General features: G+C 44.0%; 1 protein-coding gene across 1 annotated transcript in view; it reads right to left on the bottom strand.

The window, feature by feature from the left end:
* Positions 1-24,873, bottom strand: part of MRPL1 (mitochondrial ribosomal protein L1) — an 81,456-nt gene that overhangs the window by 33,053 nt on the left and 23,530 nt on the right. The window contains exons 5-7 of the mRNA XM_075352173.1: positions 19,697-19,768; positions 12,289-12,400; positions 4,022-4,122 (exon numbers count right to left, since the gene is read on the bottom strand). Coding sequence (XP_075208288.1) covers positions 4,022-4,122; positions 12,289-12,400; positions 19,697-19,768 — 285 coding nt within the window. The remainder of the gene's footprint in view (positions 1-4,021; positions 4,123-12,288; positions 12,401-19,696; positions 19,769-24,873) is intronic.

Raw genomic sequence — 24,873 nt, 5'->3', positions numbered from 1 at the left:
CTGTGCTACCCCCACCTTTATCATAAGGGGCGGCTGCATCCTGCATCTGACATTTTGACCTGAGTTGGCTGGTGGCTTTTTTTCTGGTGAGTTTTTTTTAGAGATGAGGCAAACTAAAGACATTTTATAACTCTACTGTTACCAATTTAATGGAATCGTTTGTGTCCTGGAACGTTTTATTTCAATTTTAAAGAAACTGAACAAAAACTGGAAATAACTCATGGACACTTAAGATGGAAGAACTGGAGCTGGTAATGTATGAGGAAAACTACGACATAGTAGGAATAACTGAGACATGGTTAGATGACAGTTATGACTGGGCGGCTAACCTGCAAGGATATGAATTGTTTAGGAGGGATCATAAAAAAAGGAAAGGGGGTGGAGTCTGTCTATATATAAAGTCCAGTTTAAAGCCCAGACTAAGAGAAGATATTCAAGAGGGAAATGAAGAGGTGGAGTCTTTATGGGTGGAGATACAAGGAGGGAAAACTAATAAAATCCTCATAGGGGTTTGTTATAAGCCACCAAATATAACAGAAACTACTGAAACTGTATTATTGAAACAAATAGACAAAGCAGCAAATCACAATGAGGTGATTATTATGGGGGACTTCAACTACCCCGATATAGACTGGGAAACTGAAACCTGTGTATCTCAGAAAGGAAACCGGTTTCTGTCAGTAACTAAGGATAATTATCTGTCCCAACTTGTGCCGGGCCCAACTAGAGGGGCAGCCCTTCTGGACTTAATTTTAAGCAACAGGCCAGATAGAATAACAGACGTACGAGTGGATGGGCACCTAGGGAACAGTGACCACAATATAATACAATTCCACTTGTCCTTCAGTAAGGTGCCTTGGAGGGGGGTTACAAAAACGCTGAATTTCAGGAAAGCAAAGTTTGATCAGCTTAGAGAAGACATTCGCCAAATTGATTGGGACAATGTCCTCAAAAATGGGAGCACAGAAAATAAGTGGGAAATTTTTAAATCGGTATTAAACACCCACTGCGAGCAAGCCATACCATACGGAAATAAGAGGGCTAGGAACAGGAGAAAACCAATGTGGCTAAATAAGGATGTAAAAGGGGCAATAAATAATAAGAAAAAGGCATTTAAAAAGCTAATACAAGAAGGCAGCGAAGAAGCATTAAAAAGATAGAGAAAAAAATAAAATGTGTAAAAAACAAATACATTTAGCAAAAGTAGAAACTGAGAGACTCATTGCTAAGGAAAGCAAAACAAATCCCAAACTATTCTTTAATTATATAAACAGAAAAAAGATTAAAATTGATGGTGTCGGCCCTTTAAAGAATAATGAGGGTAAAATCATAGAAAGCGATGTGGGAAAAGCAAATGTTTTAAATACTTTTTTCTCAACTGTGTTCACACAGGAAAAGCATATGCCACGGGAAATGCAGAGTGATCATGTAAACGCTTCATTAAGTATGACCTGCCTAACCCAGGAAGAAGTGCAGAACCGACTTAGTAACATTAAAATTGACAAATCACCAGGCCCTGATGGCATTCACCCTCGGGTATTAAGGGAGTTAAGTAATGTGATAGACAGGCCTCTATTCCTTATATTTAAAGACTCTATAGAAACTGGGTCTGTTCCACTGGATTGGCGGCTAGCAAATGTGGTACCAATATTCAAAAAAGGGTGTAAAAGGGAACCTAAAAACTATAGGCCGGTAAGCTTATCATCTGTTGTGGGTAAAATGTTTGAAGGGTTTTTAAGGGATACTATTATGGAATGTCTCAATGTTAATAATTGTTTAACTCCATATCAACATGGATTTATGAAGGATCGCTCCTGTCAAACTAACCTGATCAGCTTCTATGAGGATGTAAGCTCTCACATGGACCGAGGAGAATCATTGGATGTCATTTATCTCGACTTTGGTAAAGCATTTGACACTGTCCCACATAAAAGACTGATAAGTAAAATGAGAAAGCTTGGGCTCGGGGAAAATGTGTGTAGATGGGTAGGTAGCTGGCTTAGTGGTAGAAAACAAAGAGTGGTTATTAATGGCGCATACTCAGATTGGGCCAGGGTTACTAGTGGGGTGCCACAGGGGTCTGTATTGGGCCCCCTACTATTTAATATATTTATTAATGATCTGGTGGATGGTTTACAGAGTAAAATATCAGTATTTGCAGATGATACAAAACTATGTAAGGTAGTTAACACAAAGGAGGACAGTTTGCAACTACAGATGGATTTGAGTAAATTGGAGAATTGGGCTGAAAAATGGCAAATGAGGTTTAACACAGATAAGTGTAAGGTTATGCACATGGGAAGGAGAAACAGATGCTACGATTACTTACTAAATGGGAAACCGCTGGGGAAATCAGACATGGAAAAAGACTTAGGCATCTTAGTCAATAAGAATCTAAATTGGAGTGCCCAGTGTCAGGCAGCAGGCAGCAGCCACCAAAGCAAATAGGGTGATGGGATGCATTAGAAGAGGTCTGGGGGCACGAGATGAAAACATCATTCTCCCTCTGTACAAATCACTCGTCAGACCACACTTGGAGTATTGTGTGCAATTTTGGGCGCTGGTGCTCAAGAAAGACATTACTGAACTTGAAAGGGTTCAGAGGCGGGCTACTAAAATAATAAATGGAGTGGGTGCATTACAATACACAGAAAGGTTATCAAAATTAGGTCTATTTACTCTAGAAAAGAGAAGACTTAGGGGAGACCTAATAAATATGTACAAATATATCAGAGGGCCATATAGAGATCTCTCCCATGATCTGTTTGTACCAAGGACTATGACAACAACAAGGGGGCATTCTCTTCGATTGGAGGAAAGAAAATTCCTACATCAGCATAGAAGAGGGTTCTTCACGGTAAGAGCAGTGAGGCTCTGGAACTCTCTTCCTGAGGAAGTGGTGATGGCCAACTCACTGAATGAATTTAAGAGAGGAATGGATGCTTTTCTTGATAGCAAAAGTATAGAAGGTTATAAATAGCATAATCTTACAGGTAGATAGAAGAGCGACCAAGATTATTATAGAGGAATGGGTGGGTTGCAACACCAAGACAGGTTATTAAACTTGGGGTTATTTAGTTTGGAAAAACAAAGGCTTAGGGGGGATCTAATCACAATGTATAAACATATGAGGGGACAGTACAGAGACCTTTCCAAAGGTCTCTTTACACCTAGGCCTGCGACTGGAATACGGGGGCATCCGCTACATCTTGAGGAAAGAAGGTTTAATCATAATCACAGACGAGGATTCTTTACTGTACGAGCAGTGAGACTATGGAACTCTCTGCCGCATGATGTTGTAATGAGTGATTCACTACTAACATTTAAGCAGAGTCTGGACGCCTTTCTTGAAAAATATAATATTACCAGTTATGTATATTAGATTTTATGACAGGGTGTTGATCTAGGGAACTAGTCTGATTGCCGGATGTGGAGTCAAGAAGGAATTTTTTCCCCATTGGAGCTTATTTGACACATTGGGGTTTTTTTGCCTTCCTCTGGATCAACATGTTAGGCTACGGGTTGAACTAGATGGACTTAGAGTCTCCCTTCAACCTTAAAAACTATGAAACTATGAAGCTTGAATAAAGCCAAGAATCCGTCCATGAACGTTTATTCTGAAGTTTGGGACTTCATGTTTGCAACCATTGAGTCTTTGCTTTCCTCAGTGAGAAAAGAGGGAACTAACTAGAAGAGCATTGCCTGAAAAGAGATCCCCTTGTACATAAAAAGAACAAATGTAGGACTTGTTTCATATTACAAGTGAATGCATTAAATATCTATGGCTAAATAAAAAAAGACATAAAAAAAACAAAACAAGAATGTATCTATTACAAAGCAAAATTTTCTTCATCGGTGTGGTCAGTGTTATCCTGCCCATATCTGATCGTCCCAGGCTTTGGCAAGGCAGTTGGGGTCATAAACGTTTGTGCAGGAAACAGCTGTGGTTATCCATGGGGAGATATTTTGTTTCAGGAAAAGGGTATATGGCCGGGGAGAAGCAGAGTCTTACTGGACTTACCGTGGCTATTTTAGTCTGTACTATACATTCCTTTTCTACTATATACTCATAGCTAGCTTCAAATAGCTTGATCATGTTGGCAACATCATTTCCGACAGAACCTAGAACAAAGGTATAACAATGAGAGGTGACAAAATGCAGATGATCAAATATTAAAACATAACAAAATTCGGGTTTTCAGCAACAAAAGTTAAATTCTAGGCTCAGTAATGATTTGCCTGTGCTTTGTGCAGTTTATTAGCTATCCCAAATATGACATCCACAACAATGTATACAGGGCTGCGTACCACTCAGAGGTTTGCCAGTATTTGTGGATAGGCCCAATTGTTACTGTTCTTTATTCAAGTCAATAATGGGTAAGTCAGAGAATCTGTAGATCAGTATGGTCTGTCAGGTTTAGAAAAAAAAAATAGAGGGTCCCGTCCACTGCTGCTGTTGCTAGTGACAATCGTTCAAGTAGGTCCTTAATGATCTATACAGCAGCTCTATGCAATTAATAAAATAAGGAGAAATATATGAACACATCCACAAAGCTCAAAAGCTAGGGGAGAGAGAGAGAGAGAGAGAGAGAGAGTGTGAGTGAGTGTGTGTGTGTGTGAGAGAGAGAGTGTGAGTGAGTGAGCGAGCGAGTGAAAGAGAGAGTGAGAGAGAGAGTGAGAGAGAGAGATGGATGTGTGGTGGTCTACAGAGGCAGACATTCTTTTCCTATACATTCCTGACATATAAATCACATTTTAATGGCACGGTTATGCAGTACCTGGAAACCAACATGACAAAATTGATGGATCTGTACTGATCTGGTAACATCCAGTCACCGATAGCACTGAACAGCTGATCAGTGGGGGTGCCGGGTGTGGGACGCCCCCCGATTTCCATGATCTATCAACAATAGGTGTAACAACCTATTAACCATCAGTAAGTGCAGAACACAGGAGGCCGTTAACACACAAGAGGTGTGATTTTTTTTTTTTATAGGTGATATAACCCAGGTTATAAAGAGCTATGTATTAAGGTCACACTGTCAGTCTGGCATGACTACTCCACTTAACCCCTTAATGCCCCATAATAGATATAATCAGTCATGGAGCTGATCGGGGTGTGAGGAGCAAGCAGATGGCGAATACTGGCTTAATTAAATAGCCAGCATTTGTGCCTAACAGCTGCAGGTGTTAACCATTTAAATGCCAATCTCTAAATACCACCATTAAAACAAGACACCATGGCAAACGGTGGGCCTTATGAAGGACCCCATCACTGCCATCTTGCTCCTCCTCTGAAGTTCAGCTATATGCTGAGCTTCAAAGGAGATCGAGATTTTCATTATATACTGCAATACTGTGGCATTGTGGTATATAGTATAAGCAATCAGACGATCGCAGATTCAAGTTTCCTGAGGATATTAAAAAAAAGGGTTAAGTAAAAAATTATAAATATATAGACTACTCACAAAAAGTTAGGGATATTCGGCTTTCAGGTGAAATTGATGGAAAACGTAAGAATTTCATGCTACAGTGATATTTATCATGAAAGTAGGGCATTTAATTAGAAGCATACAATGGGGATTTCCTCATCTCAAACAATTTATGGACACAAAATCCAACAGTGGTAGGTATACCCCCCCAAAAAATGTTAATGTCTCAATAAGTTATGAGGCCTCAAGCATCAATTACAGCTGGACAACGAAGTCTCTTCCTATTCACAAAAAGAGTTATTGTCTGTTGAGACATGGCATCCCACTCTTCTTGAAGGGCGGCCCTTAGTTCATTGAGGTTCTGGGGTACAGAGTTATGTGCCTCTACACTGTGACTCAGCTGATCCCATAGGTTTTTTATGCGATTCAGGTCTGGAGAACGTTCGGGACACTATTTGAAGTTCCACAGTCTCTAGCTGTCGTTCACTAATGACACAACCTCGATGAGCTGAAGCATTGTCATCCATGAAGAGTAAAGAAGACCTGTGTTGTTCATTCAGAGGCACAAAGACTGGATTAATGAGGCTATTCAAGTATTAGGAGCTTGTCACTATGCCAGTCATAAAGTGTAGGGCAGTGCCGTATAGATTAGACACCTGCCGAAACTGTAACACCACTACATCCAAAGACTTGTCTGGTGACAATAGTGGCTGAAGTATAGCACTTTCCTTGATGTCTCCAACATCGTTGGCAGCCATCATTTCTGTTCAGTACGAACAGACTTTTCAGTGAACAGCACTGAGGCTCACTGGTACCTCGTCCAGCAAGACGATGATGACTGCTGAGGTAAATGGTTTTGAATGGTCTGATGTGACACTTGGTTGCCTCTCTTCTACCTTTATTAAGCCTTGAGTTGTGTGGCATACATCATCCGATTCCGAAGGGCATTGTTCACAATGAAGCGGTCATCAGTGTGGTATGAGGCCAAAGGGCATCCACTTCTATTACTTTAACTCTTCCAGTCTCTCTGTATCTCTGTTGTAACCTGCTCATGACACTCTGTGAGACTCTAAGCTCAGTGGCCACTTCCATCTCAGAACATCCTGCTTGAAGCCTCACAATGGCGAGGTGCTGTTGATCAATTGTTAGGTGTCTTCATGGTCTCATAATGTCAAAATGTGAACAGCATGATGAGGTTGACTTTTTAAATACCATTTCTAATTGAACCCCGAAATTTATTGGGTGATTCATGAATCACACACCTACTGTGAATTCTGCCATTAAGCTCCTTGTTAGAGAACAGTAAGTTGTGCAAAAAGTACTGAAACATTGAACAGTTGGACATGTGCATTCAAAAGTCTAGAGAAGGTCACATTAAATTTACCTGAAAAAGTTAAAGGGTATGTTAGGATGATCCTGAAATCCTGAAAACGCAATACATGTATAAAATTAAAAAAAAAATAGTGTACAAAAAATAAATAGAAAGAAAAGAAATTGACATTTTTGGTATTGCTGCAATTATTAAAGTCTGATCTATCAAAAGATAAAGTTATTTAAACCGTACAGTAAAGTATCATAAAAAAAAAAAACAACAAACGCCAGAATGGCGTGGGTTTTTTTTGTTTAAGTGCCACACTTGCCTAAAAAACTGCAATAAGAAGGGATAAAAATGTTTTATCTACTCAAAAATGGTATCAATAAAACCCATCAGCTCAGAATAAAGTAAGCCCTAAAAAAAGCTTCACTTACGGAAAAATAAACGTTACAGGAACTGGAAAATGACGACGTTCCATTTGGTTTCTTTTTAACAAATTTCTGTTTTGTTTTGGGAGTTTTTTCCACCACTTGAAAGAAAAAAAAATCTATTGTAGTTTGTTATTGCCTAAGTTGTCCTGGACAGTCACATTTATGGTAATTGTTATTGGACAATGAAAACTGTAAAAGCAACATTTCATACCACTAGGCATTTTTTTGCCCCTTTTTCAGTACATTGTATGGTAAAATGAATGATGTCAATCAAAACTAGCACTCAGCCCACTGAACAATATCCCTAATAAGGCCCGTTTCAGACGTCAGTGATTCTGGTACGTTTATGCTTTTTTTTATATGTACCAGATTCACAAAACCATTATAATGAATGGGTCTGCTCACACATCAGTGATTTTTCACTGACCATGTCTCCGTGCGGTGTACACGCGTGTCTGTGATTGCCGCATGGAGACATGTCTGTTTCTTTCTGGCATCACTGATGTCCGATGGACCACGCAGAATGATCCGTGAAACATGTACCAGAAAAACACGGACATTTAAAATAATAAACATTTTCAACTCACCTTTCCAGCGACGCTCTGTGCAGCCTGTGCGCTCTGCAGCTTCCTGGCCGGCTCATGAATATTCATATCAGAGCTGGCCCAGAAGTAGCTGCAGAGAGAAGTGGGCGGAGGCTGCATCGCGGGACTCTTCAGCACCATGGAGAGCAGGAACAGGACAGGTGAGCATATGTCCATGTGCAATCACGGATAACGGATCACGTATCACGGATTACACATGGACAATCCAAGTGTGCCGTGAATCACGGAACATGGAGGGACATGTGCGAGTTTTGCACGTTAGTGAAGAACTTCTGTGTTTTCACTAATGTGTGAAACGGGCCTAAGACTGTTAACAGAAAAGAAAAATAAAAAAGTTGTGCCTCTTGAAAGAAGGAGAAGTAAAACAAAAGTGCAAACATTAAACAATGCCCTGGGCGCTAAATGGTTAATTTATCATCTGTAATATTTCCTGTAGACGTCTATCATTGTTACCAAACAGACCGCTGCCTTCTTCACTGTAATACAAAGCCAGCAGTTTGTTACAGCCCACACATTATTTAAGCCTTCAATCGGGCTAGAAACCGGTTTAGCTCAATCTTGTTGCTACCATTATTTGCAATTTACACAATGCAGACGTCACACAGGATGAGAGTAACCAAAGCAGGATACCTTGTATTATTTGGGCACGCCTGATATAACTTAAGACTTTTCTTTACTTTTTAGTAGAGTGAATTTCTTAAGGATGATGGAATACACTGAGTTTTGTTACATGCGTCAGATACTCCGTCAATCAGCTGCATGATTTTGAAGCCAAATTTGTCCAGGCATTGGGCATCCCAGCGAGAGGTGTTTCGGATATATGCAGCCAGACTCATTGTGTGCTACCACCCTTAGGTCTCGTTTAGGTCTTACGAATGCTGTTTTCATGGATACCACTCATACCAATGAAAGTCTAGGGGCTGTTCACATTTTTTTTCCCTCAGACCAACAGGCTGTGCAAAATGGCGGAGGCATGTCGAATATTGATCTGATTGTCAGATCAAAATCAACAATGCAAGTCTATGGGTCAGTGAAAAATGCTGACAAAATTTGGATTCCCTCCGTGTGTTGTCCATTTTTCAGTGACCTTTTTTTTTTCCCCAGTGAAAAAAACTGACGAAACTGATCAAATTCTGATGAAAATCACTAATGAAATTTGTTCCTTTTTTCTTATACGTCAAAAAAATGACACCTGCATGAGCCCTTAAGCCGCATTCACACATCACTATTTGGTCAGTATCTTATATCAGTATTTATAAGCTACAATTAGAGGAACAATCAGCGGAAAAGTATAATAGAAACACGGGCACCACTTCTGCATTTTAACCCACTCCTGGTTTTGGCTTACAAATACTGATGTGATATACTAACTAAAATACTGCTGTCTGAACCTGGCTTTACGATGGGTTCCCCAGACAAGCAATTAAAAGGGTTTTCCAGGATCTTTATATTGATGGCCTATCGGTGGGGGTGCGGTACCCTCAATGGTCAACTTTTCTTGATGCCAGCTTTGACAGATGCGCTCAGTTACAGAGCGGAACTACATAGCTACATCCCCTGCATGGTGGTCGCTACCAGGTATTGCACCTTGGCTCCTCATTGATATGAATAAAGGGCAGATTTGCAGTACCAGGCCATGGACACTATGCAGTTGACGGAGCTGTGCAGTACAGCAAACGAGAACATCTAGCTGCTGCGGTAACAGTTGATCGAACCTGCATCAGATATTGATGAGCTATCCTAAGGATAGGCCATCAATAGAAAAGTCCTGGATAGCCCCTTTTACACTCACATTTGCAGGTGGGTGTAGTTTCAGTGAGTTTTATGGAGAAAGAAACTAAAACACTAACACAGATTAACACTTTCAATGCAAGTCAAAGTCTAGTGATGCATCATGGTGTAATGATGTAAATGCTGCAATAACAACCCAAGAACAAATAGTACTGGTTGTTACTTAGCTGCTCTCTATTAGTGGCTATTTATCATTTTGTCAACATTGTTCAAGTGATAAGCAACTATATGGAAACCTCAATCCATATCCTTTATATTTAGGCTCAGTTGAATTAAAGTGGTTTTCCCAATAAGACTGCTATGACATGTCATTAGGACCTCGGTGGGTCTGTAAAATATCCAGTTTCAATTACTGCCATCAATGGAAACATGACAGTTATGTTTGAAAATAGCTGGCTTAGGCTAAGTTCACATTTCCGTTGATTTGTATCAGTCACATGCGTCGCTTGACGCATGTGACTGATGCGCTGTTCAACGCTGTACAACGGATGACAAAGAACAGAATTCTTTGTCGGATTCCGTTGTGTGCAGGGGGCGGAGTTCGGGGGCAGAGCCGAGCGAGGGGCGGGGCCAGGCGCTGAGGATGTCAGTGGAAGTGCTGCGGTCTGCATGGCTGGGGACAGGTGAGTGTATCTGTGAGTGAGTGAGTGTGTGTATGTGCATGTATGTATGTATGTATGTATGTATGTATGTGTGTGCACATGCAAAGTGCGGGAGGGGGCGGAGCCGAGCGGGGGGCGGGGCCAGGCGCTGAGGATGTCAGTGGAAGTGCTGCGGTCTGCATGGCTGGGGACAGGTGAGTGTATGTGTGAGTGAGTGTGTGTATGTGCATGTATGTATGTATGTATGTATGTGTGTGCACATGCAAAGTGCGGGAGGGGGCGGAGCCGAGCGGGGGGCGGGGCCAAGCTCTGAGGATGTCAGTGGAAGTGCTGCGGTCTGCATGGCTGGGGACAGGTGAGTGTATCTGTGAGTGAGTGAGTGTGTGTATGTGCATGTATGTATGTATGTATGTATGTGTGTGCACATGCAAAGTGCGGGAGGGGGCGGAGCCGAGCGGGGGGCGGGGCCAGGCGCTGAGGATGTCAGTAGAAGTGCTGCGGTCTGCATGGCTGGGGACAGGTGAGTGTATGTGTGAGTGAGTGTGTGTATGTGCATGTATGTATGTATGTATGTATGTATGTATGTGTGTGTGTGTGTGCACATGCAAAGTGCGGGAGGGGGCGGAGCCGAGCAGGGGGCGGGGCCAGACGAGGGTGTCAGTGCTTGTCTGCATGGCTGGGGACAGGTGTGTGTGTGTGTGTGTGTGTGTGTGTGTGTGTGTGTGTACATGTGCGGAGTGCGGGAGGGGGCGGGGCCGAGCGGGGAAGTGTCGGCCTCCCTGCACACGTAACCAGCCTAAATATCGGGTAACAGCAAAGCACCCGATGTTTACCTTGGTTACCCGATATTTACCTTGGTTACGGGCCTACACCGCTTAGCGCTGGCTCCTTGCACCGTAACCAGGGTAAATATCGGGTAACCAACCAAAGCTGGTGACGTGTGCAGGGAGCCAGAGAGCATGCGCAGCGAAATCCGACGGATCTCGCTGCTCAAAAAACGTTACATGCTGCGTTCCCCCCGCCCGGCGGTCAGTCGTTCCACGACTGATCAGTCGGGCGGAGGGTGCAACGCAGCATCATCAGTCACAATCCGCTGCTCATACAAGTCTATGGGAGCAGCGGAATCCGCTAAACGGATTCCGCTGTTTACAAGAGCAGCGGATTGTGACTGATAGATTTTAGCGGAAATGTGAACTTAGCCTAAATGACTGGCCAAGACAAAGATAATGGGAACGGTTGGTGTATAAAACCTAAAAAAGAGTGGTGCACAACATGTGACCCCCGTAATGATGAATAGACACAGCTGGGTCTGATGATCGCTGGGGCTACTTTCCTGCAGGAGCCTTTTCTATCCTAGTGTAGGAAAGCGCTCAATGGTTAAAAGCATATTCTTACAATAATATCATTTTTCACAAAGCACAGTAAATGCTTACATATTAACATACAGACTTTGCCCACCAAAGTTTCTACTTGTACCCTTCTGCACTTTTCCATCTCTTTTTCTCTCTCCGTACATTCAGCTTCCCATAGCAGAATGGGCAGTCCTATTCTTAACTGCAAAAACTATCGATTCCCAGTAGAACTTGCTTCTCCTTAATGCTGTAGAACCCCTCTCCTTCTCCTGTGTGCTCCAGACCCCACTGCACTGAGTTATCATCAAGCTTCTGTGCACACTCTACTCCTATTCAGTACCATGTCTGTTCGATTTTATCTTTTACCATCTATATCAATATAGCTGCAGTGTGGTTTTACATCATTGGCCGCTTATAGAGAGGAGTTATGTTTATTTCTTGCTGCAGACTTCAGTGATGTGAAATTGCAAATACTGATCGGCTGATGTATATAGCAGAAGATAATCTTCTGCCATATGTCTTCCCGTCTAACTCTCCTCTCTCAGATCTCCTGCGAACACATGCATCCAGGAAAGCCCCAGACACCGTGCCGCTTACCCTACACAGAATCCTGGAAACGCTCCAGACCAATTTTGCTAATTTTACATACTACTGAACTGTCAGGACAAGTGAAAGGCACCTTCCAATGACTGACAAGTAGAGATGTTTAATATCAAGGTAAAAGTGCAGAAAATATTAAAGAAACAATAAAATATATTACCTCTTTTTGTTTTGGGGAATTTTTTCCTCAGCTTATTTTTGAGAATATTTAGTTTTGCAATAATATCAGGTGTTGCTATGTAGAAATCTGCTTGTACTTCATCGTTGAGAACCTGCAATGCCATCATTTTTTTACATTAGTTAGGACAAATCTTCAAATTAAGAGTTAAAAGTGTGAGAAGGAGAATCAGGAATCAAAGCCATGTAAACTTATAAGGCATATTCACAGAGTATTTTGTTGAGGATTTTGGAGTGGATTCTGCTTCAAATATCTTCCTACAGATTTGGGAAATGTACAAAAAAGCATATGAGAAAAATATGCATTTTAGAAACAGGTACCATATTTTTCGCTTTATAAGACGCACCTGATTATAAGACGCACCCCCAAATTTGGTGAAGGAAAAGAGAATTTTTTTTTTCAATGTTAAATGGGGTCCATCTTATAATGCCAGTGTCCGTCTAACAAATCATATATGGTATATGTCCCTCATAGCCCCCATCCTAAAATTAGCCCCCTTAATCTGGATATGGCCCCCTTATATTGAATATAGCCCCCTTGTGCTGGCACATGTTCCCCTGTGCTGCCTATGGCCCCCTATGGATTGCACACGTTCCCCCTGTGCTGCCTATGGCCCCCTATGGATTGCACATGTCCCTCTGTGCTGTCTATGGCCCCCTATGGATTGCACATGTTCCTCTGTGCTGCCTATGGCCCCTATGGATTGCACATGTTCCCCTGTGCTGCCTATGGCCCCCTATGGATTGCACACAGCCCCCTGTGCTGCCTATGGCCCCCCATGGATTGCACATATTCCCCTGTGCTGCCTATGGGCCCCTATGGATTGCATATGTTCCCCTGTGCTGCCTATGGCCCCCTATGGATTGCACACGTTCCCCTGTGCTACCTATGGCCCCCTATGGATTGCACACAGTCCCCTGTGCTGCCTATGGCCCCCTATGGATTGCACACGTTCCCCTGTGCTGCCTATGGCTCCCTATGGATTGCGCACATTCCCCTGTGCTGCCTATGGCCCCCTATGGATTGCACACATTGCCCTGTGCTGTCTATGGCCCCCTATGGATTGCACACGTTCCCTGTGCTGCCTATGGCCCCCTATGGATTGCATACGTTCCCCTGTGCTGCCTATGGCCCCTTATGGATTGCACACGTTCCCCTGTGTTAGATATCGCCCCCATGCTGCTGCCCATAGTAAAATAAAACATTCTTTCCTTACCTCCTCCAGCGCTGATCTCCCTCCTGTCTCCCTCTGTGCTTCTGTTCCTCCACTCCTTGGTTCTTGGTGCCGGTCATGTGATCGGCATAGCAGAGTGACTTCATCTCTGCGTACCTGATCATAGTGGAAGCAGAGACACCGGGGAGAAACGCTGGAGGAGGTAAGTAAAGCATTTTTTATTTTAGGATGAACAGCAGCATGGGAGCCATGTCTAACACAGGGGGGCATGTGCCATCACAGTGGGACGCAGGCTCATATAATATGCACCGCTGCCCCAGCCCGTCACTGCGGTGCGGTTTCAGCACCACGGTGATGGACAGCGGCTGTGCATATTATATGAGCGGGAGCAGGAGATCTAACGCTGATGCCCGCAGCTTCCACCTGCCCCCAGCAGCGCTCCAGAGCGGACCCTGCAGTGTATCTGCAGGGTCCGCTCTGGAGCGCTGCTGGGGGCAGGTGGAAGCTTCGGGCGGCAGCGTTAGATCTCCTGCTCCCGCTCATATAATTGATTGAATATGATTATAAGACGCACCCCCAAATTTGGTGAAGGAAAAGAGAATTTTTTTTTTTAATGTTAAATGGGGTCCATCTTATAATGCCAGTGTCCGTCTAACAAATCATATATGGTATATGTCCCTCATAGCCCCCCATCCTAAAATTAGCCCCCTTAATCTGGATATGGCCCCCTTATATTGAATATAGCCCCCTTGTGCTGGCACATGTTCCCCTGTGCTGCCTATGGCCCCCTATTGATTGCACATGTTCCCCTGTGCTGCCTATGGCCCCCTATGGATTGCACACGTTCCCCCTGTGCTGCCTATGGCCCCCTATGGATTGCACATGATGCCCGCAGCTTCCACCTGCCCCCAGCAGCGCTCCAAAGCGGACCCTGCAGTGTATCTGCAGGGTCCGCTCTGGAGCGCTGCTGGGGGCAGGTGGAAGCTTCGGGCGGCAGCGTTAGATCTCCTGCTCCCGCTCATATAATATGCACAGCCGCTGTCCATCACCGTGGTGCTGAAACCGCACCGCAGTGACGGGCTGGGGCAGCGGTGCATATTATATGAGCCTGCGTCCCACTGTGATGGCACATGCCCCCCTGTGTTAGACATGGCTCCCATGCTGCTGCTAATCCTAAAATAAAAAAAGCTTTACTTACCTCCTCCAGCGTTTCTCCCCGGTGTCTCTGCTTCCACTGTGATCAGGTACGCAGAGATGAAGTCACTCGGCTGTGCCGATCACATGACCGGCACCAAGACGCACCCCCTACTTTCCCCAAAAATTTGGGGGAACAAAAGTGCGTCTTATAAAGCGAAAAATATGGTACCTATTAAAATCTACAGGAACTTTCTTCAAAAAGTAGTTATTTTTTTTGCTTCAAAATCCTTGTAAAAAAAACAAACTGTGAGAACACGCCCTTAATACAAATACATATCCACATGTATAAATAACAATGACAAAACTAAAAATCTATAGTAAAGTCAATCACATGAATTCAGACTTTAGCCATTGCAACTTCCATAAGTAAGTGAATGCAGGTTCTCCTTCAGGGGGAGTCTACCACAGCTTCCCAAAATATTAGTATACGAAAGGCCAAATTCAGATGTCTTTGTGTAACGGTCCGATACAGGCTGCGGATACATGCACTTGCTTTCGGTCTCTGGAGCTGAAACTAGCAGCCTATGAGGCTGTCAAGTTCAGGTCATAAGAACCTCTGTTCGGGCTCTTTTCCACTTGTGTATCACTTCCGATGCGAGAGCATCGGAAGCGATATGCTAATGACCCTCTTGCTGCGGGTGTCGGCTGAGGGTTATGCGACTGTGATGCGATCTTGAGATCGCATCACAGCTACGGAGAAGATGGAGGGAGCACTTTCTCCCCATCTTTACCATTGTCTGTCTCTACGTGCACCGTACCGCAGTCACATAACATGCAAGTGCAGTGCGATTTTACACACACGTGAGCCGAGACTCGGTGCAAAACACAGCATGCTGCGATTGTACCGAGAGCCCGATTTGTGTGGAGAAAAAACAGCACAGAGTAAACGGTCTCATTGATTAACACTGGTGCGAGTGTGATCCGATTTTTTAATGGAACGCACTCGCACCAGTAAATCGCGAGTGGAAAAGATCCCTTAGACCAAAATACATTGACATACATCTTACATCGGCCTAATAGCAAATAACATACGCAGATATACCTTCAGAAAGTTAAAATCTTCTGAGCCAAAAAAAACAGAGTAAGTGAAACAAGAAATCAGATGTGCAATGTTTCATGTCAAAGACCCTTCATCATGTTTGATAATATAAGTCTCAGGTTTAGCTACTAGCCAAAAGCAATTGGTATAGCTGGATGTGGTGTGGGTGTGCGATATGATGCGTGTGGGTGTGCGATATGACGCGTGTGTGGGTGTGCGATCTGACGCGTGTGGGTGTGCGATCTGACGCGTGTGGGTTTGCATTCCACTCTAGGTCCTCTCGCTTGGCATCTGGTGAGAATGATTTTCTGTTTTCTTCCTTCTCTCTTTTGGGGTGTGTGCTTTCTATAATGAAGCATCCTGCAGTATTCTTTAACTTTTTTAGCGGCATGGGCACTTCATTATTGAACCGCGACTAGGGCTTATTTTCGGGGTAGGTTTATATTTAAGCCTTACGCCAAAAATGCTGAAAATTGCAGCTAGGGCTTATTTTCGGGAAACATGGTATATACGTCCATGACACAGTAAACACTACCTTGGACCAGTGTATCCTCCTGAAATGCCTTTTACGCCACCAAGCCCAATGCAGGGTCTTCAACCTAAAACGTTGCATATAAGTTCATTTATCTCTTTCATGCAGTTTTTTGCATGGATCTGGAAAATAAAGATTGATCTTTCTGAATGTATTCTACAGTGTGTCCACCACCATTAACTTGAGAACAGCGTTAGCTATAGGAATAGAAGTGGTGTCTAGGTATAGTAAAGTAGCCATGCACTACGCAATGAAACCACCTATAGCGCCACCTGGTGGAAAACAACAGTTAGCTATTTTTATCTCGAAAACGGAACGAGATAGAGAAAAAAGTGAATTACAAAATTGTAGGGCATCATCAATTCAATGCGAATCGACACCTTGCATACAGAAATGCTATGATTAGAACGTGTAACACTCACAAGGCTGCGGACTTGAAGCGATACCTCATGGAGACCTTCCTACAAGTCATTGGGTATGGTGGCTGCGTGGAGTGGCCTCCACGCTCACCTGACCTGACCCCATTGGACGTCTTTCTGTGAGGTCAAATCAAACAGCAGGTTTATGCGACCCCCTCCACCAACATTGCAGTACCTATGACGATGTATCACAGATGCTTGTGAAAACGTGCCACCTACCATATTGCGCAACGTGCAGCAAGATGCAGTATGCTGTCCAGAGTCAAGATGTGAATTGCAGCTGACAGTGGCCACTTTGAGCATCAAAGTTAAATGGGCGTCATATGCGTGACCAGCATTCAATGTTTTGGGGGGGTCATGGGTTTCATATCAAGGTGTCGATTCGTATTGAATTGATGATGCCCTACAATTTTTGAATTCACTTTTTTTCTCTATCTCGTTCCGTTGATTTCCACCAGGTGGCGCTATAGGTGGTTTCATTGCGTAGCGCATAGCTATTTTACTATACCTAGACACCACATCTATGCCTATAGCTGCTGCCGTTCTCAAGTTAATGGCGATGGACAGAATATGGGTAGACACACTGTATGTATGCAGTGCTGTTCTACTTACTTTTACACATTCTAGCATTAATATAATGATTAAATCGTCATTACAACCCCATCGGTACTTCTATTAGTTTAACTCGGCGTGTTGTTCCTAGGTAGTGAGAGGTTCTGATATCATCTTGATCAGAGTTAAGATGTGGAAAAGAATTACAAACCAACAATGCCTACAATGAGACTTACACTTTCTTTTTATATGCAATAGAAAAAAAAGGAAAAATCTCCCCAACAAGCAGTACCACAACCTAGCAAGAATTCTCAAAGCTTTGGTAGTATGCAGACTGAGACTCATAATATACTGAGTCATGTACCATGTTGTACATCAGTTCTCTTCTTTGAAGTACTGCAAGACTGTTTTTCACATAAGATAAGCCTGAGGTGGAATGTGAGACAGCAGTGTGTCCATAGCTCTGATACCGTGTTTTTCCAAAAATAAGACACTGTCTTATACCTTTTTTGTCCCGAAAAAAGTGCTAAGGCTTATTTTCTGGTAGGTCTTATTTTTGGGGAAAACCGACTGGGGGGTAACTTTACCCCTCAAAAAAGCAGACCCCCCCATCCCAGGAGAATCATACTTAACAGACCCCGGACGTCAGCATGGCTCCCAGGTCCTCTTGCAATCTTCGGCTGGTGCTCCCAGCAGGTATGCTCCACAGCGGTTCTCCCTTGCTTCTGGCTAACACACTCACATACATCAGATCGCACACACACACACTCATACTCATATACACAAACATCAGGTCGCACACACAATCACATCAGATCGCGTGCGCACACACATACTCACCACATCCGGAGATACCGATTACTTCCGGCTAGCAGGGGAAGATGGGACGCAGAGCAGTGGAGGGCAAGGATGCATGAGGACTCATCAATGCGTTCCACCATATGTCCTCTATGCATTCCACTGCACTGCATCCCAGGTTCCCCTGCCATCAAGAAGCAATCGGTATCGCCAGATGTGGTGAGTGTGTTTGTCCGATCTGATGTGTTTGCGATCTGTTGTGTGATTGTATGTGCGCTCTGATATGTGCGGGTGGGAATTCCACTGCAGATCCTCCTGTTCGGCATCTAATGAGTATGATCGTGGGGTCTTCTTTCTTTTCTCTTTTGGGTGTGTCCGCTTTCTATAAGGCTGGTTTCATAAGTCCATGTTTTAGGTACGTGTGACATCCGTTTTTAACACGAATGTCACACGTACCCATGTTACCCTATTGTGTACTCTCACACGGCCGTGTTTTCACACGGACCGTGTGGCCCTGCTATTTCAAACGGAGACGTGCCTATTTTTTCTCCAGCAGCACGGGTGTCACACGGACCACACACTGATGTGATCCGTGTGACATCAGTGTGATACGTATCGGAGAAAACACGGGTTTTTAAATAAAATGATTTTCTATATTTAACTGTATCCAGCGATGCTGTCTCCGGCTCTGCTGTGTCCCGCTCCTGACCCCCGCTCATTATTTTCACTGATTATTCACCGCAGTGAGCAGTGGGAGCAGGGGCATCGTGGTGACAGCGCAGGAGACAGCACCGCCGAGGACAGCATCGCCGAGGACATCATCGCTGGGGACATTGCTAGTGACAGGTGAGTATCCTGCCAGCAGTGTGTGCAGGGACGTCCAGGAGCTCATCGGATTTCCCAATGAACTCTGATGACCTCCTGATGACAACTGCGTTACAGCGATAGTCACAATGGTGACTTCCAGGGGTTCATGAGAGTTCATTGGGAGTCCCTGGATGTCACTGCACAAACTGCTATATACTCACCTGTCACCGGCGATGTCCCCCGGTGATGTCCCTGGCAGTGCGGTCCTCAGCTGTGCTGTACCCACCCTGTCCCCGCGATGCTCCGGCTTCCATATCCTCAGGCAGTGAATAATCAATGAAAATAATGAGCGGGGATCAGGAGCGGGAGGCAGCAGAGCCGGAGACAGCATCGCTGGATACAGGTAAATATAGAACATCTTTTCATTACAGAGACACGTGTTTTACCCGGTACGTGTCACACGTATGCAAACACGGATGTCACACGTGTGACCATAACCATGCATGTGACTGGTACCTGATTAAACACGGATGTCTGAAATCAGCCTAATGAAGTGTCCTGCAGTATTCTTTAACTTTTTTTTAGCTGCATAGACACTTCATTATTGAACCGCGACTAGGGCTTTTTTTTGGGGGTAGGGCTTATATTTAAGCCTTGCTCCAAAAATGCTGAAAATTCCTGCTAGGGCTTAATTTGGGAGAAGTCTTATTTTTGGAAAAACAGGGTAATAACAAATCAGCAGATCTGGTTTGTAAGAGCTATAGGCAACACAGCTAGCAATCCAACAATAAATGGTTCAGTGTAGATAGAAAAGCCACAGTGCAGAATGTTATGCATGGCAGCAATGAATTTACAGGCATGAAATATGATACCTGCGGGATAAGCTCAAGCCCTCCGACAAATGCAGCTCCGTTCTTTTTTGCAATCTCAGCATCTTCAGCATTCTGCGGATGGAAGGATTAAAAAACAAATCAGGTCAGTGGGAAACATACACGGCCTGAAGAAGGTAAAACAAATCCATAGTACTTCAGTGTTTGCACACATTTATTGCTGCAATCGATGCTATAGGGAGAGGTTAACTAATTTAATTTGCAAAAGTTCTGGTGCAATTTGTGGCAAAAAAACCCAAAAATCTGTAGCATCTACTTTGCACGATTTTTTAGTTTTTTTCTTTTGAGACACTTTTTGCACTTAGCTCAATATAGGGAGATAGCAGGAGAAGGCGTGGGTTGAGATGTGACGGCCTGCCTTACAATTGTGCCAAAAACATTTCTGGCACGGTTTAAGCGGACTAACAGGTTCTGTAAAATTAGAAGTGTCTGCATATTTATTAACTATGATGAGCCATTGTGATAAATTGGGTGTATTTTCAGGCACGAGGCATTAGGCACGTTTAGTGAATCTGTCCGTGTCCTGATAAAACCGTTCTTTAGATGACACATCCCTCACAGCAACATTCAATGTCAGCTAAGGAAGTGACAGCTAATATTCCCAGTGGCAGCTGTGCTCGGCATTCAATACCAGTCCCCCCACAATGAGCTGCACAAAAAACATCTCCGCCATTCACTGAATGTAATGTTCGTGGTTTAACTCTTAGTTTTCAGGAGTGTGGGCTCCAGATTTCATCAGGTTGGACTACCCAACCAATATAGCTTTCCTTAAAACTAAAGCGGGCTTTACACGCAGCGACATCGCTAGCGATGTCGCTGCCGAGCGTACCCGCCCCTGTCGGTTGTGTGTCACGAGCAAATTGCTGCCCGTAGCGCACAACATCAATTTCACCCGTCACACGTACTTACCTGCCTAGAGACGTCGCTGTGGCCGGCGAACCGCCACCTTTCTAAGAGGGTGGTTCGTGCGGTGTCACTGCGGCGTCACTAAGTGGCCGCCCAATAGAAGCAAAGGGGCGGAGATGAGCGGCCGTAACATCCCGCCCACCTCCTTCCTTCCTCATTGCCGGCGACCGCAGGTACGATGTAGTTCCTCGTTCCTGCGGTGTCACACATAGCTATATGTGCTGCCGCAGGAACGACGAACAACTTGCGTCCTGCAACAGCAACGATAATCGGGATTAGAACGACCGGTCAACGATCAATGATTAGGTGAGTAATTTTGATCGTTTAACGGTCGTTCGTGCGTTTCCACGCAAAGACGTCGCTAACGAGGCCGGATGTGTTTCACGAATTCCGTGACCCCAACGACATCTCGTTAGCGATGTCGTTGCGTGTAAAGCCCGCTTAAGCCTTTCATCCTAGTGGTGAAGTTAACCACCTAAGGTACCACAAAATATCTGTTATATTGGATGATTTTTTAAAAAATGTCATTTTTTAAAGCCTCCCCTACTCATTACACTATTAAATATGGACACCATGTGGATTGCATTTGAGGAATGGTCATTTTCCCATATCCATAGACTTGTATGAGTCATTTTGATCGGATCAGAAGTGGAAAAGTCTCTGGGTTTTTTTTTTTGCAGACACCTCAGCCTCTAAAAAGTCAAGGACATGTGAGTTGCTACAGACTATAATGAGTACGTATTTTTATCGGTGAAAAACACAAATACAACTCGTCCGTGATTCACGGACACCTGAATGAGGCCTGAGAAGTCAAAGGCAAAACATTCCAAACAACTAGGGCCAGTGAATTGTGGATTTAGATCCCTCGGCAATATCTGCAGTACATATAAAGGACGATCTTAGAGGACATCTCACCATTTTTAGAATATTAACCCAGCCACATCATGGAAGGCTGCAAAGCAGAGTAAAACGGAGTTTTTATTTTTTAATTTCTCCTCTCCATAGCCAAAATATTAGCTGCTAAAGTTTAGGTTATAATTAATGTTAAGTCCAAGGGGGCATTAGCAGAGATTTGTCACTGTGTAAATCTTCTCCAGTAGGTTGATACAACATCCTAAGTCAGCAGCAACACACAAGGAAAAAAAAAGTACTCACTCCAACAATAGCTTAGAAAATGTTTCCCAATTTGAGACATGTAATGACAGACAATATGCTCTTACTACAGAGCCATGCATAATTAGACATGTAATGGCAGATAGTCTGATCTTCTCACTAGTCTCACTGTAGAGCAAATCCAAGTGCCTGAAGTAGAGCATAGATTACAAACACATTTCATTTCATGCCAGTTAGTGTGGGGTAGGAGCAGTACAGCAGACCTGAACTCCGGCTCATTACAAACACCTCAGCAGCTACACATTTCTCACAGTGCTGTCAGCTTCAGGTCAGTACTCCCCTGTCTACAAACTGACTGCTGTGAGATGAATGCTGAAAGGTGTTAGTAATCTATGCTCTACTTCTAGCACTTATATTCGCTCTGTAATGAGACTAGACTAGTGAAGAGAGCAGACTGTCTACCATTACATGTCTCACAAGTAAAAAAGCATTTTCTATGTTATTGTGGGGGGGTGCTCTCCCCTCCCCCTCTTTCCCCCCACTACTATGTTACAGCCTGCTTATGATTGGTCAAAGAGTCATACAAGAAGCATACATCCCCATTGACAAACCTCTGGTAATGCACCCTTACACTTATCATAAAATATAGTCTAAACTTTACAAGTTAATATATTCGCAATGGAGAGATTAAAAAATTAAAACTGTTTTAGTTAGCTCTGTAGCCACTATTACATGTTGTGGATAGTTAAACATGCTAAAACTAGTGAAAGGTCTTCTTTAAAAGAGTTATCCCATGAACAATGTACATTTTAATAAATAGATCTTGGAATAAAAATAAGTTCCACAATTGGATGAGTTAAAAAAAAGATATTAAAAGCTGTGATAATCGTATAGATATGTACAAGGCACAACCCATGTCCTTTCCAGTGTTGGGTCACAAGGTGGGATGGGACATGGGGGGTACGTAGGTTCATAAAAATTGGAGCGGACATTTTGTGAGTGTTCTTCTCTGCGATATATGTGTAAGGAGTCCCAGGAAAACCCGAGGCTTCACAGACCTTCCCCTGTACCACCCAACATCAGGCCTATTCATAAGGAAGAAGGTAACTGATCCATCTTTGTGTTTGTTTGCAACCATAACTTATCTGTAATTGTACTTCTGACAATTTCTGTAAAGCCCATCTTGCATATAGTGTATCATCTAGTGTGCCCTTAAGGCGATTAAAATTATAATTTAATCCTGGGTTGTTCTTTGATCTCGATCCCCAAACCCATGTCAGTGAGCTCGGTTTAATATTACACGCTACATGGGCTGGTTTCAGGCCCGATATAGTCCTGTTAGCGGACCAGGCCTGTATCTAACGAGGAACTAGTGGCAGACTACTGTACTGGACCGGTAGAATCCTGTTCCACTAAGGCTAGTGGAAAGGTTCTTGAGGCCAGTCGGGGTTGTGAGAAAACTGGGTGCCGCGCCAGAGTTTGTGTAGTCTGCTCTATTTCCCTACCCGTGCTTCTCCATGCCCATGAATACAGGAGATGTCAGGGTTACATTGCGCCAAGCGGACCTTACATACCCCTTGGAGGTGCGTAACATCGCATGTTGGCGGAAGTGACTTAGGGGCACTTTGCACACTACGACATCGCAGGTGCGATGTCGGTGGGGTCAAATTGAAAGTGACGCACATCCGGCGTCGCAGGCGATATCGTAGTGTGTAAAGCCTTTTTGATACGATTAACGAGCGCAAAATCGTCGTAATTGTATCATCGGTCATTTCCATAATTTGGAAATGACCGATGTTACGATGTTGTTCCTCGTTCCAGCGGCATCACACATCGCTGTGTGTGAATCCGCAGGAGCGAGGAACATCTCCTACCTGCGTCCTGCGTCTCACGCTAGCTATGCGGAAGGAAGGAGGTGGGCAGGATGTTTACGTCCCGCTCATCTCCGCCCCTCCGCTTCTATTGGCCGCCTGCTGTGTGACGTCGCTATGACGCCACACGACCCGCCCCCTTAATAAGGAGGCGGGTCGCCGGCCAGAGTGACGTGGCAGGGCAGGTGAGTGCATGTGAAGCTGCCGTAGTGATAATGTTCGCTACGCCAGCTATCACCATGATATCGCAGCTGCGACGGGGGCGGGGACTATCGCGCTCAACATCGCAAGCATCGACTTGCGATGTCGTAGTGTGCAAAGTGCCCCTAAGTCATATTGCGTGGCCCGGACGTATTAGAGAAGTAAGGGTGGAGCTATGGTGTGGTTTCGTCACAGATTGACAGGTCCACGGTTGAGCGGAAGAACGCCTGCGTGACCGGCTTGGTTTGTGACACTGACCATAAAGGAACATGGTCTGATCATACCACATCTAGGCAGAGGAGGAAACAAACCAGAACAAGCAGGAAAATACAGGACCGCAAATTATTCTATGAGATATAACATTTCCCTGTCTGTTTTTAAATATGTTTTACCTCCCAGAAACCAGCAGCTGAAATCTCATGCTGTCCTGTCTGTATATCTTCTTTTGTGTCCTCCTGTTCCAGTAGATGTGGTATAATCAGACCATCTCCCTGCACTACCATTACACAGTACATAGGATAGGCATATTTATAACATTATCTCAGCACAGAAACATCCTTTTTAACACATCCAATTGTGGAACTTATTTTAATGCCAAGATCTATTGATTAAAATGTACTTTGTTCATGGGCAGCACGGTGGCTCAGTGGTTAGCACTGCACTGCAGTCTGGCAGCGCTGGGGTCCTGGGTTCAATTCCCACCAAGGACAAAATCTGCAAGGAGTTTGTATGGTCTCCCTGTGTTTGCGTGTGTTTTCTCCGGGTCCTCCCACACTCCAAAAAACATACTGATAGGGAACATAGATTGTGAGCCCCAATGGGTATAGTGTTGCCAATGTATGTAAAGCGCTGTGGAATAGCACTATATAAATGAATAAATATTATTGTTATTATTCATGGCAAAAACTCTTTCAGTACAGTTTACTATATGTGTATGGCGGAGTGAAAAGATGGAGATGGGATAAGATAACCATAATCTTACTTCAGAGAAAGCCCCAATCCTGGTGATTTTACGCATATGTGTCAAATCAATAGTGACTGAAGCATCTAAATGGGTAAGGAGAGGGT

Source organism: Anomaloglossus baeobatrachus, chromosome 1 (genome assembly GCF_048569485.1).
Source record: "Anomaloglossus baeobatrachus isolate aAnoBae1 chromosome 1, aAnoBae1.hap1, whole genome shotgun sequence".
Lineage (NCBI taxonomy): Eukaryota > Metazoa > Chordata > Amphibia > Anura > Aromobatidae > Anomaloglossus > Anomaloglossus baeobatrachus.
This window is presented reverse-complemented; position numbering and strand designations above follow the sequence as displayed.